Below are 17913 nucleotides of genomic sequence, written 5' to 3' on the forward strand. Positions count from 1 at the left end.
TGTAGGCATCCAAAATGTTAAAAATAATTGGAGAGGGGGAGATATTGTGAAGGAACTCAAAAAGCAAGAAAGTAAATGGATTTTTTTATTAAAAACACTTGAACCTCATGGTCTTAACATAGATATAGAATTGAATGTATTTTTAGAATCAAATTAATCCTGATTTTATATTCATTTATTTATTTATTTATTTATATTATTAGTTTTAAACATTATTTATTTATAGGCTTTCCTTACATTTAGAAAACCACGAAAGTTAATTGTTGGAACTATACACAACTTTTGATACATTGTATCAATTTTAACTAATAAAGTTTTTTTTAAAAAAGAACCCACGGAGATAAGAATAAAAGGAGTGTCCCTACCAAACAATCGTCATCCTTGAAAAAGTACATTTTTGTATGAAACGCGTTGGAGACGGAGCTGACCGCTTGCTGACTGCTCAAATTCACTCTGCCAATAAAGAGCTAGGCGCCACTGACCCCCCCTAAAGAAGAGGAACAGAGCGGCAAAGCCAAGAAGACCAAGCGGACCAGTCATGCATTCTGGAGCAGCTAAAGATCAATACCGGACACCGGAGGGACGGCTACACTAGGGTAAGAACAGGGCTAGTGCTGTTTGGAAGTCCCGCATTATCCGGCCATAAGACGAACTGCTGTACTCCACACCACTCATTCTCAAAAGAGCTATAAACAAATAGTGAGGGTGTGGAGAGCTATCATTGTATTATTCATTAATCAATATATATATTTTTTCCAACAATTACATCGTGGTACACTATTTATTATATACAGATTGGAGAGCCACTTATTATTAGGTATAATATATACATATACCAAGCGCTCTTTTTTGGAATTTTTTATTTATAATGAGCATTATATAGAGCAGCTATTATTTTGCGCAACCACTGCAAATCCTATTTGAATTCTGTAAGTATCAGGGTGTTAGCGGGAGGTTAGGGTTAGGTAGCGGGGGTAGGGTTAGGTTTTAGGGGGAGGGTTAGAGTTAGGCACTGGGGAGGGAGCGTTAGTATTAGGGTGCGGGGAGGGAGAGGTTAGGTTTAGGCACTGGGGAGGGGGTCTTAGGTTTAGGGTACAGGAAGAGGGAGGTTAGGCTTAGGCAATAGGGGGCGGTTAGGGTTAGGCATTGGGGAGGGGGTCTTAGGTTTAGGGTACGGGAAGAGGGAGGTTAGGCTTAGGCACTAGGGGGGGGAGGTTAGGGTTAGGCACCGGGGAGGGAGGGTTAGGGTAGGGGATGGGAAAATACGTGCCTTCCTATGGGTGTCTGGATTCTGCCTGTCGGGATGTCGCTGTCGGTATTCTGACCAGCGGCATCCTGACAGCCGGGATTTCATACCCGACCTGGACACACACATACACACTAGGGTTAATTTCAGTTGGGAACCAGTTAACTTGCCAGTATGGTTTTTGATTGTGGAAGAACCAGTAGAACATTCAAACTCCACAATGTTAGGACTATGGTTGGAATCAAACTTTAGACCTCAGTGATTTGAGGCAGTACTGCTAACCACTACAACAACAGTGCTTTCAGTTGTTTTAGGGCCTGATTCATTACGGATCGCAACTGTGATTGCAATAGCGATTACACACGCAGTCTCACTTCGATAGTATGCTAATCCATTGTGATCTCTATGATGCCGCAGCACAACATAAGGATTCTCACTTTACCTCACACACATCCGTAATCCTTAGCAAGACTGCGAAACCATCAGTAACATCGAGTACCATGGCAGCATCACACACACTTGCACAAGATCTATCCTTACTGAGAAATTTCTAACCTCGTCGCACGCTATGAGTACTCAGTAGTATGGGGATGGAATTCATCAAGCTCCGAAAATACAGTATTCTCGGAGCTTGTTTGCGGGAGCATTCGCCATCTTCAGATGGCAAGTGTTCCCGCTGCACGCTCCTTCCCTATGAGGAGTCCCGAGTCGCGAAAAGTGTTCTCTCTGACCCTGTTCGGCTCCTTTTGCCGGACATCAGGGTCTTGTGCGCATGTCACGCATGTGCACTTGTGCTCGCAGAGACAGCTGATTTTCTCTGCCCTATATGTTACGCAGCAATTTTAGTACAAACAATTGTATAAGGCTGTGGAATAAAATGGGACTCAGTAAGACTATAGTAATAGTGATTTTGAGCTTTAAAAGTTTTGATACAAATGATCTCCATTCATTTATATTTTAGGTGATATGTCAGAATGGAAACAATAGAATCCTTTACATGAATAATCCTGACACTGGAGAAATGAAAACCTATCATCTTTTATCTCACCCTGAAGAACAGTTTCGTTATAACTTTTTCAATTCTGAAAGAAATGAAAATATAACACGTTTTCCAGGTATCAATTTTACTAGGGGACATTTGTTTTGTTTTTTACATTGTATATTTTAATTGAAATTTTCCAAAATAGAATATAGGGGCTAATTCAGCATTATTGGGAATCTGTGCGTGCGCAGAACAGGTCCTGTGTGATTGCACGCAGCTCCTTCTATGCCTCTGCGTTATTGACAAGCAGAGGCATTTAAGTGGAAGGGACGGCCGCCGTTCCCGGAAACGGGGGGCGCATCAGCCCCTTTTTCCGGGAGTGGCAAGGCCAGTGCTGGGATTGCACATGCGGCAGGGGGTGTCATACACTTCCTGCTGCATTTGCATGTTTGCAAGGACGGAATTGCAAAGCTTCTTGTGTGCAGCTTTGCAATTCCGTCCAGTACAGAATCACCGTCATTAAACGCAGAACAAGAAATACACAAGGAAGAAATGGCTTTAGCAGAGAATAGCAGGTTAGAGCACATAAGTCTCTCATTCGCAAACTCGCACCTAATTGAATTGGCCCAATTAGTTGCGACTTGGCATAGCGAGTTTGTTTCATGAAACTTGCATATATCACAGGAATGCACAGCTGAGAAATGCAAGATTCAATAACAAATGCCAATTTGCGGTACTTGCGCCAATAGTGTGTGACTTTTCTACAAAATGCGACCTGGGAGAAGTGCATGAATAAGTGGTGAAACCTTCCTGGACCCCCAAAGCCTGTCAACTGAAATAACAGGACCATATAGAAGGCTGATAGTGGCCATAAGGAAAGTACTGGAGGGTTTTGAACGGTGTCAAATGGCTGATTTTTGCACTTTTTATTAATAGAAGAAAAATTATAGCCAGCAAGTGTTTTCAGTCATTTAAAGTCTTTCCAGCATTTGAGGGTTCAGAAAAATGTCTGTATAATATCTTTACATCTCCAAATACCTGTCCCCCATCATGTACACCTCCAATTACCTTTCCAACATAATTTACACCTATGCATATCTGTCCCACATCATTTACACCTCCACATACCTGTCCCACATAATTGACACCTCCACATAACTGGCCCATATCATTTACACCTCCAAATACCTGCCCTACATAATTTACATCTCACCATACCAGTCCGACATCAATTACACCTTCACATACCTGTCCCACATCATTTACATCTCCACATACCTGTTCCACCTCATTTACACTTTCATGTACCTGTCCCACATCATTTACACTTCCACATACCTGTCCCACATCATTTACACCTCCACATCATTTACACCTCCACATGCCTGTCCCACATCATTTACACCTCCACATGCCTGTCCCACTTATTTTACACCTCCTATACCTGCCCCACGTCATTCACACCTCCTCGTACCTGTCCCACATCATTTACACCTCCACATACCTGTCCCACATCTTTTACACCTCCATATGGCTGTCCCACATCATTTACACCTACAATACCTCTCCCACATCATTCACACCTCCTTGTACCTGTCCCACATCATTTCCATTTACATGTACCTGTCCCACATAATTTACACCTCCACATACCTGTCTCACATCATTTACACCTCCACATACTTGTTCCACATAATGTACACCTCCACATATCTGTCCCACATCATTTATACCTTCACATACCTGTCCCACATAATTTATACCTCCACATATCGGTTCCATATCATTTACACCTCCACATACCTGCCCCACATCATTTACACCTCCATATGGCTGTCCCACATCATTTACACCTACAATACCTGTCGCACATCATTCACACCTCCTTGTACCTGTCCCACATCATTTACATTTCCATATACCTGTCCCACTTAATTTACACCTCCACATACCTGTCCCATATCATTTACACCTCCACATACTTGTTCCACATAATGTACACCTCCACATATCTGTCCCACATCATTTATACCTTCACATACCTGTCCCACATAATTTATACCGCCGCATATCGGTTCCATATCATTTACACCTCCACATACCTGTCCCACATAATTTACACCTCCACATACTTGTTCCACATAATGTACACCTCCACATATCTGTCCCACATCATTTATACCTTCACATACCTGTCCCACATAATTTATACCTCCACATATCGGTTCCATATCATTTACACCTCCACATACCTGTCCCACATCATTTACACCTCCACATACCTATGTCACATCATTTACACCACCACATACCTGCCCAACCTCATTTACACCTCCACATACCTGTCCCACCTCATTTACACCTCCACATACCTGTCCCACATAATTTACAACTCCACATACCTATCTCACATCATTTACACCTCCACATACCTTTCCCACATCATTTACACCTCCAATACCTGTCCCACATCATTCACACCTCCTAGTACCTGTCCCACATCATTTAGACTTCCATGTCCCTATCCCACATCATTTACACCTCCACATACTTCTCCCACATCATTTACACCTCCACATACTTGTTCCATATAATTTGCACCTCCACATATCTGTCCCACATAATTTATACCTTCACATACCTGTCCCACATAATTTATACCTCCACATATCGGTTCCACATTATTTACACCTCCACATACCTGCCCCAGCTCATTTACACCTCCACATACCTGTTCCACCTCCACATACCTGTCCCACAATATTTACACCTCCTCGTACCTGTCCCACATCATATACACCCCCACATACATGTCCCACATTATTTACACCTCCACATACCTGCCCCACATCAGTTGCACCCCATACATTTCCCACATCATTTACACCTCCACATACTTGTTCCACATAATTTACATCTCACCATACCTACCCCACATCATTTACAAACCCACATACCTGTCCCACATCATTTACACTTCCATGTACCTGTCCCACATTATTTACACCTCCACATACTTGTTCCACATCATTTACAACTCCACATACCTGTCCCACATAATTTATACCTCCACATATCGGTTCCACATAATTTACACCTTCACATACCTGTCCCACCTCATTTACACCTCCACATACCTGTCCCACATCATTTACACCTCCACATACCTGCCCCACATCATTTACACCCCCATACATGTCCCACATAATTTACACCTCCACATATCTGTCTCTCTTCATTTACACCTTCACATACCTGTACCACATCATGTACACCTCCACATACCTGTCACACATCATTTACACCTCCACATACTTGTCCCACATCATTTACACCCCATACATGTCCCACATCATTACACCTTCACATACCTGTCTCACATCATTTATACCTCTATATACCTGCCCCACATCATTTACACCTCCACATATCGGAACCACATCATTTACACCTCCATATACTTGTCCCACATCATTTACACCTCCACATACCTGTCCCACATCATTTACACCTTCACATACCTGAACAATCATTTACACCTCCACATACTTGTCCCATGTCATTTACACCTCCACCTACCAGTCCCACATCATCTACACTTCCATGTACCTGTCCCACATCATTTACACCTCCACATACGTGTCCCACTTAATTTACACCTCCACATCATTTACACCTCAACATGCCTGTCCCACATCATTTCCACCTCCACATGCCTGTTCCACTTATTTTACACCTCCTATACCTGTCCCACGTCATTCACACCTCTTCGTACCTGTCCCACATCATTTACACCTCCACATTCCTGTCCCACATCATTTACTCCTCAATATGGCTGCCCCACATCATTTACACCTACAATACCTGTTCCACATAATTCACACCTCCTTGTACCTGTCCCACATCATTTACACTTTCATGTACCTGTCCCACATCATTTACACCTCCACATACCTGTCCCACATCATTTACACCTCCACATACTTGTTCCACATAATGTACACCTCCACATATCTGTCCCACATTATTTATACCTTCACATACCTGTCCCACATAATTTATACCTCCACATATCGGTTCCATATCATTTACACCCCCACATACCTGCACCACCTTATTTACACCTCCATATACCTGTCCCACCTCATTTACACCTCCACATACCTGTCCCACATTATTTACACCTCCACATACCTGCCCCACCTCATTTACACCTCCACATACCTGTCCCACCTCATTTACACCTTCACATACCTGTCCCACATCATTTACACATCCACATACCTTTCTCACATCATTTACACCTCCACATACCTGTCCCACATCATTTACACCTCCACATACCTATCTCACATCATTTACACCTCCACATACCTGTCCCACATCATTTACACCTCCACATACCTATCTCACATCATTTACACCTCCACACACCTGTCCCACATCATTTACACCTCCATATGGCTGTATCACATCATTTACACCTCCAATACCTGTCCCACATCATTCGCACCTCCTTGTACCTGTCCCACATCATTTACACTTCCATGTACCTGTCCCACATCATTCACACTCCTTGTACCTGTCACACATCATTTACACTTCCATGTACCTGTCCCACATCATTTACACCTCCACATATTTGTCCCACATAATTTATACCTTCACATACCTGTCCCACATAATTTATACCTCCACATATCGGTTCCACATCATTTACACCTCCACATACCTGCCCCACCTCATTTACACCTCCACATACCTGTCCCACATAATTTACACCTCCTCATACCTGTCCCATATCATTTACACCCCCACATACATGTCCCACATTATTTACACCTCCACATACCTGATCCACTTCATTTACACCTCCACATACCTGCCCCACATAATTTACATCTCCACATACTTGTTCCACATAATTTACATCTCACCATACCTACCCCACATCATTTACACCCACACATACCTGTCCCACATCATTTACACTTCCATGTACCTGTCCCACATCATTTACACCTCCACATACTTGTTCCACATCATTTACACCTCCACATACCTGTCCCACATAATTTATACCTCCACATATCGGTTCCACATAATTTACACCTTCATATACCTGCCCCACCTCATTTACACCTCCACATACTTGTCCCACCTCATTTACACCACATACCTGTCCCACATCATTTACACCTTCACATACCTGTCCCACATCATTTACAGCCCCACATACATGTCCCACATTATTTACACCTCCACATACCTGTCCCACTTCATTTACACCTCCACATATCTGCCCCACATCATTTACACCCCCATACATGTCCCACATCATTTACACCTCCACATATCTGTCTCTCATCATTTACACCTTCACATACCTGTACAACATCATGTACACCTCCACATACCTGTCCCACATCATTTACACCTCCACATACCTGTCCCACATCATTTACACCTCCACATACCTGTCCCACATCATTTACACCTCCACATACCTGTCCCACATCATTTACACCTCCACATACCTGTCCCACATCATTTACACCTCCTTGTACCTGCCCCACATCATTTACACCTCCACATACAGTACCTGTCTCACATCATTTACACATCTATATACCTGTCCCACATCATTTACACCTCCACATATCTGACCCACATCATTTACACCTCAACATACTTGTCCCACATCATTTACACCTCCACATACCTGTCCTACATCAGTTACACCTCCACATACCTGTCCCACATCATTTACACCTCCTCGTACCTGTCCCACATCATTTACACCTCTATATACCTGTCCTACATCATTTACATCCCCACATACCTGTCCCACATTATTTACACACCCACATACCTGTCCCACATCATTTAACCCATTTTTGAGCTTTTAAGAGAAATTCACATGAAAAACTGACATGTATTCATTGGCCAAAATATACAATTTAAACACCTCCAAGTGTATGATTATTAATTGGGAGGGGTGTACCAGAGGTTCTGCACTGTGGGCCTGATTCAGAGTTGGGAATAGAGTAAGATAAATCAAGTAACTGTGGGCCTGATTCAGCAAGGAACACACGGATGCAGACGCATGCAATTGGTCGATGGTTTTGCTCTGCGCATGCATATATGCATCACAGTGCGCGTGCGCGAACCGGCTAGTGCGATGGAGTATGCGTATGCAGGGAGTCCGCAGCCCCAGGGACAAGTGATTGACAGGAAGTGCCATTTGTGGGTAGTGACGGAGGGGTCGGCCAAACGCATGCGTGCCTGTGCGTTTTAATGGCGTTTCAGTGGCATGCATAATTAAGACCTTGCAGCAGCGGATGCAGTCTTAGTTCTAGTTGCATACAGGTAGTCTGCAGGAGGGTCAGGTCAACCACTATTGTGCGTATGGGCCGATGGTTCTCAATGTTACGGATGTCTCTGCTGTCTTGCCAGGTATAGAGGACGCAGGAAAGTGGGTGGTATTAAGTAGTTCTGGGCGTCCGCTTATTCTGCTGCGATTGCCGTACGCATGCATTCACTAGCATATTCTCGCAGCGGCCGGGTGCGTGCGTCTGCATCCGTGCATTCCTTGCTGAATCAGGCCTTGTGTACAAACCATGTTGCAATGCAATGGGTGCAAATGCATACATTATATTGCATGCAGGGTAAATACTGGCTGCTGTTGTATGTAGCCCACAAGTGCTGCTTTATTTTTAAACTGGAATTAAGATTTCAGTGTGGACACACCCCTCCCAAATCTATACCTCTCTGCACATTTTACATGTGCCCCACCTGCAGTGCAGCATGGTTTTACTAAGGTGCACAGTTACTTGCTCTTTCTTACTCTATTCCCAACTCTAAGGACCTCATTCAGAGCCGCTTGCACAATTTGAGCGCTCGCTCTGAATGAGGGCGGACGCTTCTCTGTAAAGAGCCGGCCTCCTGCCTGTCACTAAGCTGTGGGTGACCACCCACAGCTTTAGCGAGCGGCCAGGTTGATGGTCGCGATGGTCAAGACCATCGCGACCTTTCGGGGCTTGCGACGAGACCTTTGTGGTTGGGTCTTGTCTGCCGCAAGCCCCTGTGAGATTTCCCCTCTAATAGAGCTGGAAGCTCACCACTGACATCATGAGTTATATCAGAGGGGGGCGCCCCCAAACGGCAGGCGTTCCTTTGGGAACGCCTCCGTTTGGCCAGCCAATCCCCACCCCGCCTACAAAACGGGGCGAGCTAACGATCACCATCGACAGCCGCCCCTTTTGTAATGAGCCCCAGAGCGAGACAATTTTTCTCTCGCTCCGGGGCTTGTGCACGCACAGTGCGGCCGCTGTGCGTGCGCAGGGCCTCAACATCGACCTGCTTGCGAGCGCTCAGCGCTTGCAAGCGGGTCTGAATGAGACCCTAAGTCAGGCCCTGTGTAAGGACATTTTTACCTTAAAATAAAGATTTTCTCTACCTTTTCACCTGCTCAGGGGTGTGAGCACAAAAATTTAAATTTGCTGGGAAAACGGCTCACAGGACTCAACTCGCACCTAATTGAATTGGCTCCATAATGTTATCCATGATTATTTCCCACCCTACATTTGTTGCCTGATTGGTAAGACTCAGGGGCTTATTCATCAAATGATAAATGGTCCGGTAACCATGCTGAAACACTAGTTTCCGCATGTTTTAGTTACTGGGCCATTCATCATCATATTCAGAAAACGCCGAAAAATGAAAGCCATTTTTTGCACCCTCTTTTCAGATGCATCTTGCCCTGACACTTTTCCGTGTCCTGTCCCCATAAGTACCCTTACTACCACCACCAGCTATCACACATACGTGTTCCTTGTACCGCCAACAACTTATGTCTTTTCCTCTCTCCTGTTAGGATGTGAGCAGGGCTTCCAATATCCTGTGTTCCAGTATTCTACTGGTATGTAATGTCTTTACCATTAACTTCATTTTACAGTGCAAAGTAAAATGCCACTCTAGCGAGATGCTTATGGCAAGCTGAACTTGTCTACACTTATTTGCAAAGTGGACTGTGGGCCTTAACGCAAATTCCCGATGGTCGAAATTCTGCGCAGGTTCCACAAACGGGGGCATGGCGCCACCATTGGGGGGAGGGAAGAGGCCAGGATCTCTGTCGGCTGATGGAGGTTTCTTGGTCTCTTTCCCTCATTCTGGCCTCTTTCCTTCATCACTCCCTGCCAGGGATAACGCAGATGATCTGATGCTGCGTCCATGAATGCAGGAGGCATGACACCTCCTGCTGCATTAACATAATTGCAAGGACGGAATTGCAAAGCTGCTTGCATGCATCGTAATATTCTTTATTCCTGCCTTCAACTCTGATCTGCTCCCCACCTTGCTGTCTGATGAATTATTGTCCAACACGTTATTATAACTGAATCAAGTGCAATTACATGCACATTTACTATAGGCCATAAATCTATGCAGTGTACATTATGTTGTTTATGACTCTCTTTTGGGAACATCCTTGGAGATTTACTCATTGAAGTCACCAACCACAAATAGGAATGGAGAGCGCTAAAATTTACATCCTTTTCCCATATCCTGTTTTCAGGAGCTAGGTTGTAAAATCCTTTATTCCTGCAACTCTGATCTGCTCCCCACTGTGCTTCCTGGCACAAGTCACCATCTATGCACAGTCTTTATCATTTGCAACATGTCAGCTAATGTCGCAAGTTCAGATGAGAATGCAATTGTTTAATTAATACTGTTTGCAGAAAATCACTCAGCTAGTGATAAACACACATACGCGAATAAGTGTAAACTAAGGATAAACTATTAATATATCTGCCTGAACAAACCCTCTCCCAGGGGAAGATGTATTAAATCTTCTAAAGAAGACAATTGGAGAAGTTGCCCATAGCAACAGTGTCAACTGCTGCAAACATGTGTTTGGTCAACGACCAGTGGCGTCACAAGGGGGGTGCAGAGGGGTGACACCAAGGTGCAGACTGACACTCCCCCACAATGATAGGAGCCGAGTGCTGTACTGTAGTATTAAGTGCAGCACCCGGCTCCTGACACTGTGTGGGAGCCGGCACGCAACCCCTGCACCCCCCCAGTAAAGAGCAGGACCACGGGGGATCGGGCTGCGAGGCCACGCCCCCATCACGTGAGGCCACGCCCCGGCCCGCGAGGCCACGGCTCTTTTTGGGGGCGCGTGGCTTCGCCGTGCTTACAACGTCCCTCCCCACACCGGGTGACACCGCGGGGAGGGACGCCACTGTCAGCGACCTGCCTAATGACAGTGGTGCTGTTAGCTGTGTCAGTGATTCAGCAATCATCCCGTGATAATCATGTTGCCGTGCGTCAACAACATAATGCTGTATTTGTACCTACCATATAGTTGGTGCAAATATACGCCTCCTATCGTATTTATATATATTCTCAACACTTGTGGTCGCCCCTGGCCGCATTTACATGAACAAACCATTACTGTGCTTGTCCTTGGTAGAAACTAGGGGTGAGCGGGTTCGGATTTCTGAAATCCGAACCCCCCCGAGCCCCCCCGATCCGAGTCCGATCTGAGTCAGGCTCAACTTTTCCCGCCTGACTCGGATCTGAAATCGAGGCAAAACGTCATCATCCCGCCTTCCGAGTCTCGCGGGTTTTGGATCCTATATAAGGTACCCACGTCGGCGCCATTTTCTCACTCGGCTGTGGACAGTGAAGAGGGAGGGTGGGAGTTAGGGCTGGCTGGGCTGTGTAGTGTAGTGTAGTGCTGCTGTTGTCCACTACTTCAAAGTCCATAGGGGCTGGCTGTGTTGTGCTGTGCTGCTGTTGTTAATAGGGGCTGTGTCCACTACTTCAAAGTCCATAGGGACTGGCTGGACTGTGTTGTGCAGTCAGTTCTCCATAGGGGCTGTGTCCACTCCAAAGTCCTGTGCAGTGTCCCAGTCCTAAAGGGGTGCTGTAGTGTTGTCCAGGGGGTGCTCTGTCCATCAGGGGTGCTCCCCCCAAGTGCTAAAAAAATAATATATTTTCTGTGTTTGTGAATTGTGTGCGCAGTAGCCGCACGTGCATCAACAAAGTAGTGCCAAGCGTGCGCCTGTGTCATAAGTAAAGGGCCGGCTGGCTTGACCGTTAAAGGGTGCTGTAACCCCCAAAGTACACTCCAGTCCAAACCAAAAAAAAAATAATTTTCTGTGTTTGTGAATTGTGTGCGCAGTAGCCGCACGTGCATCAACAAAGTAGTGCCAAGCGTGCGCCTGTGTCATAAGTAAAGGGCCGGCTGGCTTGACGGTTAAAGGGTGCTGTAATCCCCAAAGTACACTCCAGTCCAAACCAAAAAAAAAAATATTTTCTGTGTTTGTGAATTGTGTGCGCAGTAGCCGCACGTGCATCAACAAAGTAGTGCCAAGCGTGCGCCTGTGTCATAAGTAAAGGTCCGGCTGGCTTGACCATTAAAGGGTGCTGTAACCCCCAAAGTACACTCCAGTCCAAACCAAAAAAATATATATTTTCTGTGTTTGTGAATTGTGTGCGCAGTAGCCGCATGTGCATCAACAAAGTAGTGCCAAGCGTGCGCCTGTGTCATAAGTAAAGGGCCGGCTGGCTTGACCGTTAAAGGGTGCTGTAACCCCCAAAGTACACTCCAGTCCAAACCAAAAAAAAAATTATTTTCTGTGTTTGTGAATTGTGTGCGCAGTAGCCGCACGTGCATCAACAAAGTAGTGCCAAGCGTGCGCCTGTGTCATAAGTAAAGGTCCGGCTGGCTTGACCGTTAAAGGGTGCTGTAACCCCCAAAGTACACTCCAGTCCAAACCAAAAAAAAAATAATTTTCTGTGTTTGTGAATTGTGTGCGCAGTAGCCGCACGTGCATCAACAAAGGAGCAGCGCCAAGCGTGCGCCTGTGTCCCATAAGTAAAGAGCCGGCTGGCTCATTTCTTAAAGGCTGGTGTAACCCACAAAGTGCACTACTCTCCTGCAAAAATAAAGAAATATTTTCTGTGTTTAGCCGCACGTATATATATCAAATCGATATAACATAAATGGAGGACCAAACTTTCTCCGATAAAAATAAAATGGAGAAAGATCAAGAACCACTTCCTCCTAGTGCTGAAGCTGCTGCCACTAGTCATGACATAGACGATAACATGCCATCAACGTCGTCTGCCAAGGCCGATGCCCAATGTCATAATAGAGGGCACATACAATCCCAAATGACAAAGTTCAGAAAAATGACCTTGAAAAAAACATTTAAATCAGCTGAAGAGAAACGTAAACTTGCCAATATGCCATTTACGACACGGAGTGGCAAGGAACAGCTAAGGTCGATCCCTAGTATGTTCATGACTAGTGGTTCATCTTCACATGACGATGGAAGCCCTCCTCCCACTAAAAAAATCAAAAGAGTTAAGCTGGCAAAAGCACAGCGAAGAACTGTGCGTTCTAAGAAGATATCACAAATCCCCAAGGAGAGTCCAAGTGTGGTGGTGGTTGCGATGCCTGACCTTCCCAGCACTGGACGGGAAGAGGTGGCTCTTTCCACCATTTGCACGCCCCCTGCAAGTGCTGAAAGGAGCACCCACAGTCCACTTGCTGATATGCAAATTGAAGATGTCACTGTTGAAGTACAACAGGATGAGGATACTGGTGTAGCTGGCGCTGAGGAGGAAGTTGGCGAGGAGGATTCTGATGGTGATGTGGTTTGTTTAAATCAGGCTCCGGGGGAGACAGTTGTTGTCCGTGGGATGAAAAAGCCCATCACGGTCATGCCTGGGCAGAAGACCAAACATTCCACCTCTTTGGTCTGGCAATATTTCTATCCAAATCCGGACAACAACTGTCTTGCCATATGTACCTTATATAAAGGTGGAATAAGTAGGGGTAGGGACGTTAACCACCTAGGAACATCCTCCCTTATACGGCACCTGCAGCGCGTTCATAATAAGTTACTGTCAAGTTCAGAAACTTTGGCTAAGACCGTAAGCAGTCCAGGGACACCTAAATCCCGTTGTCCTGTTGTATCCAAGCGCCTGCAAACCACACCGTCAACTCCCTCCTCGTCAATTTCCTCCTTAGTCAGGATCGGAAGTAGTCCTGTAGGCCATGTCACTGGCATGACTGACTCTCCTATCCCGGATTCCTCCGGAGGATCCTGCATTGCTACGCCTCCTGCTGCCGCTGCTGCTGTTGCTGCTGCTGGGAGTCGTTCATCATCCCAGAGAGGAAGTAGGAACACCACTACTTTAACTAAACAATTGACCCTCCAACAGTCCTTAGCGAGGAGGATGAAGTACGACAGCAGTCATCCTGAAGCAAAACGTATAACTGAGGCCTTGACTGCTATGTTGGTGTTAGACGTGTGTCCGGTATCCGCCATTAGTGCAGTGGGATTTAGACAATTGCTGGAGGTAGTGTGTCCCCGGTTCCAAATCCCGTCTAGATTCCACTTCACTAGGCAGGCGATACCGAGACTGTACAGAAACGTCAGAAAAAGTGTCCTCAGTGTCCTGAAAAATGCCGTTGTACCCAATGTCCACTTAACCACGGACATGTGGACAAGTGGAACAGGGCAGACTAAGGACTATATGACTGTGACAGCCCACTGGGTAGATGAATCACCTTACGCAGCAACAGCAGCAGCGTCACCAGTCGCAGCATCTGAGAAACGCCAGCTCGTTCCAAGGCAGGCTAGGCTGTGTATCACCGGTTTCAGTAAGAGGCACACCGCCGACAACCTCTTAGAGAAACTGAGGGAAATCATCGCCCAGTGGCTTACCCCACTTAGACTCTCCTGGGGATTTGTGATATCTGACAACGCCACCAATATTGTGCGGGCATTACATCTGGGCAAATTCCAGCACGTCCCATGTTTTGCTCACACAATAAACTTGGTGGTGCAGAATTTTCTGAAAAGCGACAGGGGCGTGCAGGAGACGCTTTGGGTGGCCCGAAAAATTTCAGGCCACTTTCGCCATTCAGCGACTGCGTGCCGAAGACTGGAGCGCCAGCAAACACTCTTGAACCTGCCCCGCCATCACCTGAAGCAAGAGGTTGTGACGCGGTGGAACTCAACCCTCTATATGCTTCAGAGGATGGAGGAGCAGCAAAAGGCCATTCAAGCCTATACATCCACCTATGACATAGGCAAAGGAGGGGGTATGCACCTGACTCAAGCGCAGTGGAGAATGATTTCCGTGTTGTGCAAGGTTCTCCAGCCCTTCGAACTTGCCACACGTGAAGTCAGTTCAGACACTGCCAGCTTGAGTCAGGTCATTCCCCTCATCAGGCTTTTGCAGAAGCAGCTGGAGAAAGTGAAGGAGGAGCTAAGACGGAGCGATTACGCTCGGCATGTGGGACTTGTGGATGAAGCCCTTCATTCGCTTTGCCAGGATTCCAGGGTGGTCAATCTGTTGAAATCAGACCACTACATTTTGGCCACCGTGCTCGATCCTAGGTTTAAAGCCTATGTGGTGTCTCTCTTTCCGGCCGACACAAGCCTGCAGAGGTGCAAAGACCTGCTGGTGAACACACTGTCAGCTGAAGCGGAACATGACACGTCAACAGCTCCGTCTTCATTTTCTCCCGCAACTGGGGCTGCCAGGAAAAAACTTAGGTATCCTAAGCAACCCGCTGGCGGTGATGCAGGGCAGGCAGGACCAAGTTTGGACATCTGGTCCGGACTGAAGGACCTGGCAACAATTTCTGACATGTCTACTGTCACTGCATATTATACTGTCACCATTGACAGAATGGTGGAGGATTACATCGATGACAGCATCCAAGTAGGCATGTCAGACAGTCCATACCTGTACTGGCAGGAAAAAGAGGCAATTTGGAGGCCCCTGTACAAACTGGCTCTATTTTACCTGAGTTGCCCCCCCTCCAGTGTGTACTCCGAAAGAGTGTTTAGTGCAGCCGGGAACCTTGTCAGCGAAAGGCGTAGGAGGTTGCTTCCACAGAATGTGGAGAAGATGATGATCATCAAAATGAATTATCAGCTCTTCCAGGGAGACCAGCCTCCAGAACGTACAGAGGGACCTGTGGTGGTGGATTCAAGTGGGGACGAGTTAATACTTTGTGAGGATGAGGATGTACACACTGAAGAGGGTGAGGAATCGGTGGATGAGGAGGATGAGGATGACATCTTGCCTCCGTAGAGCCAGTTTGTGCAGGGACACATTAATTGCCAGCTTGTTTTGTGGGGGCCCAAACGAACCAATCATTTCAGCCACAGTTGTGTGGCAGACCCTGGCGCTGAAATGATTGGTTTGTTAAAGTGTGCATGTCCTGTTTATACAACATAAGGGTGGGTGGGAGGGCCCAAGGACAATTCCATCTTGCACCTCTTTTTTTTCTTTGCACTATGTACAGTTTGGGGCCTAGTTTTTCAAACTGCCATCCTGTCTGCCACTGCAGTATCACGCCTAGATGGGTCACGTGTTTGTGCCGCCCACTCGTGTCGCTTAGCATAGTCATCCAGCTACCTCGGTGCAACCTTTTGGACATAAAAACACTATTGTGAGGTGTGAGGTGTTCAGAATAGACTGGAAATGAGTGGAAATTAAGGTTATTGAGGTTAATAATAGCATAGGGGCAGAAAAACCTACTAATTCTGTGATTTTAGCTGTTTTTATGCTTTTTTTAAAAAAAATACAGATCCAAAACACAAAACCCAGAACCCAAAACACGGAAGGGTGGTTTTGGCAAAACCAATCCAGATCCAAAACACGAAGATCGATCCAGATCCAAAACCAAAACACAAAACACGAAAAGTGGCCGGTGCACACCCCTAGTAGAAACACCCCTTCACATGCCCAGTTCACCTTTCTGATCATAAGTGTTCGGATGCGCACAATGCTTTCCATTTTGAAATTGCGTATTTGTGTGCGTTCACATTCTGAACACGTAAGATATGCCACACGTATGCCATAGTGCTCACTCTTTACCAGTCCCTTTGTTTGGTTATGTACAGTATTTTCTAAGGAGGAACTTTTTTGTGATTAGTCTTCATACCTTTTTTGATTACCTCAGTTATAGTGGTACCATAATTATTATTTTTTACTATTTTACAAGTTCATGTAATAATCTGGTATTCTTTGACTTTTTCCTTATAAGATACACCAAATCCTTCACCAATGTTTAGGAGTATTTTACCTCTTCCATCTACTCCACATATCTCAATAAACAACGTGAGTACAGGATCAACACTATTTATATCTTCTTTATTACATTTTGTGTACTTATCATACCTGGAGATAAATTCGTGACATTGCCTATAATACTTTATTTGCAACTGAATCACATGTAATTTTTGCTTAATTAATATATTGAGATTGATAATAATTTAATTTAAAAACCATATATTAAAGTTGTCTTATGACTCTTGAGCTTGAGAATTAATCCAACATGTAATAAATTTGTTTAAAAAGATAGAACTGTAGGCCAATACCACCTCCTCCCTTCACTACAGTAAAGGGGGGTATCCACTTAGCTATTTAACCAGGCGATTGCACGATAACGACGACGTTATCGTGCAATCGCTTGCAAATCGCGCATGCATCGTGCATGTTTTGGTCGGAAGCGACCAGCGATGTGCGTGCCCGCTGGTCGCTTCCGACATCTGACATCGCCTGTACATGCTGGTCAACCTGACGATCTCGTCAGGTTCAGCATGTGCGGGGATGAGGGATGTGCCTGGACTGAACGAGTGAACGT

The 17913-nt window shown here is 45.7% G+C and overlaps 1 protein-coding gene across 1 annotated transcript in view; it reads left to right on the forward strand.

Moving 5' to 3' along the window:
• Positions 1–17913, forward strand: part of LOC148532080 (tesmin-like) — a 190888-nt gene that overhangs the window by 88010 nt on the left and 84965 nt on the right. Inside the window, exons 6-8 of the mRNA XM_088468382.1 lie at positions 2208–2361; positions 10105–10149; positions 17314–17387. Of these exons, the coding sequence (XP_088324508.1) occupies positions 2208–2361; positions 10105–10149; positions 17314–17387 (273 nt within the window). The remainder of the gene's footprint in view (positions 1–2207; positions 2362–10104; positions 10150–17313; positions 17388–17913) is intronic.

Source organism: Taudactylus pleione, unplaced genomic scaffold (assembly GCF_031769625.1).
Source record: "Taudactylus pleione unplaced genomic scaffold, aTauple2 ptg000085l, whole genome shotgun sequence".
Taxonomy (NCBI): Eukaryota; Metazoa; Chordata; class Amphibia; order Anura; family Myobatrachidae; genus Taudactylus; species Taudactylus pleione.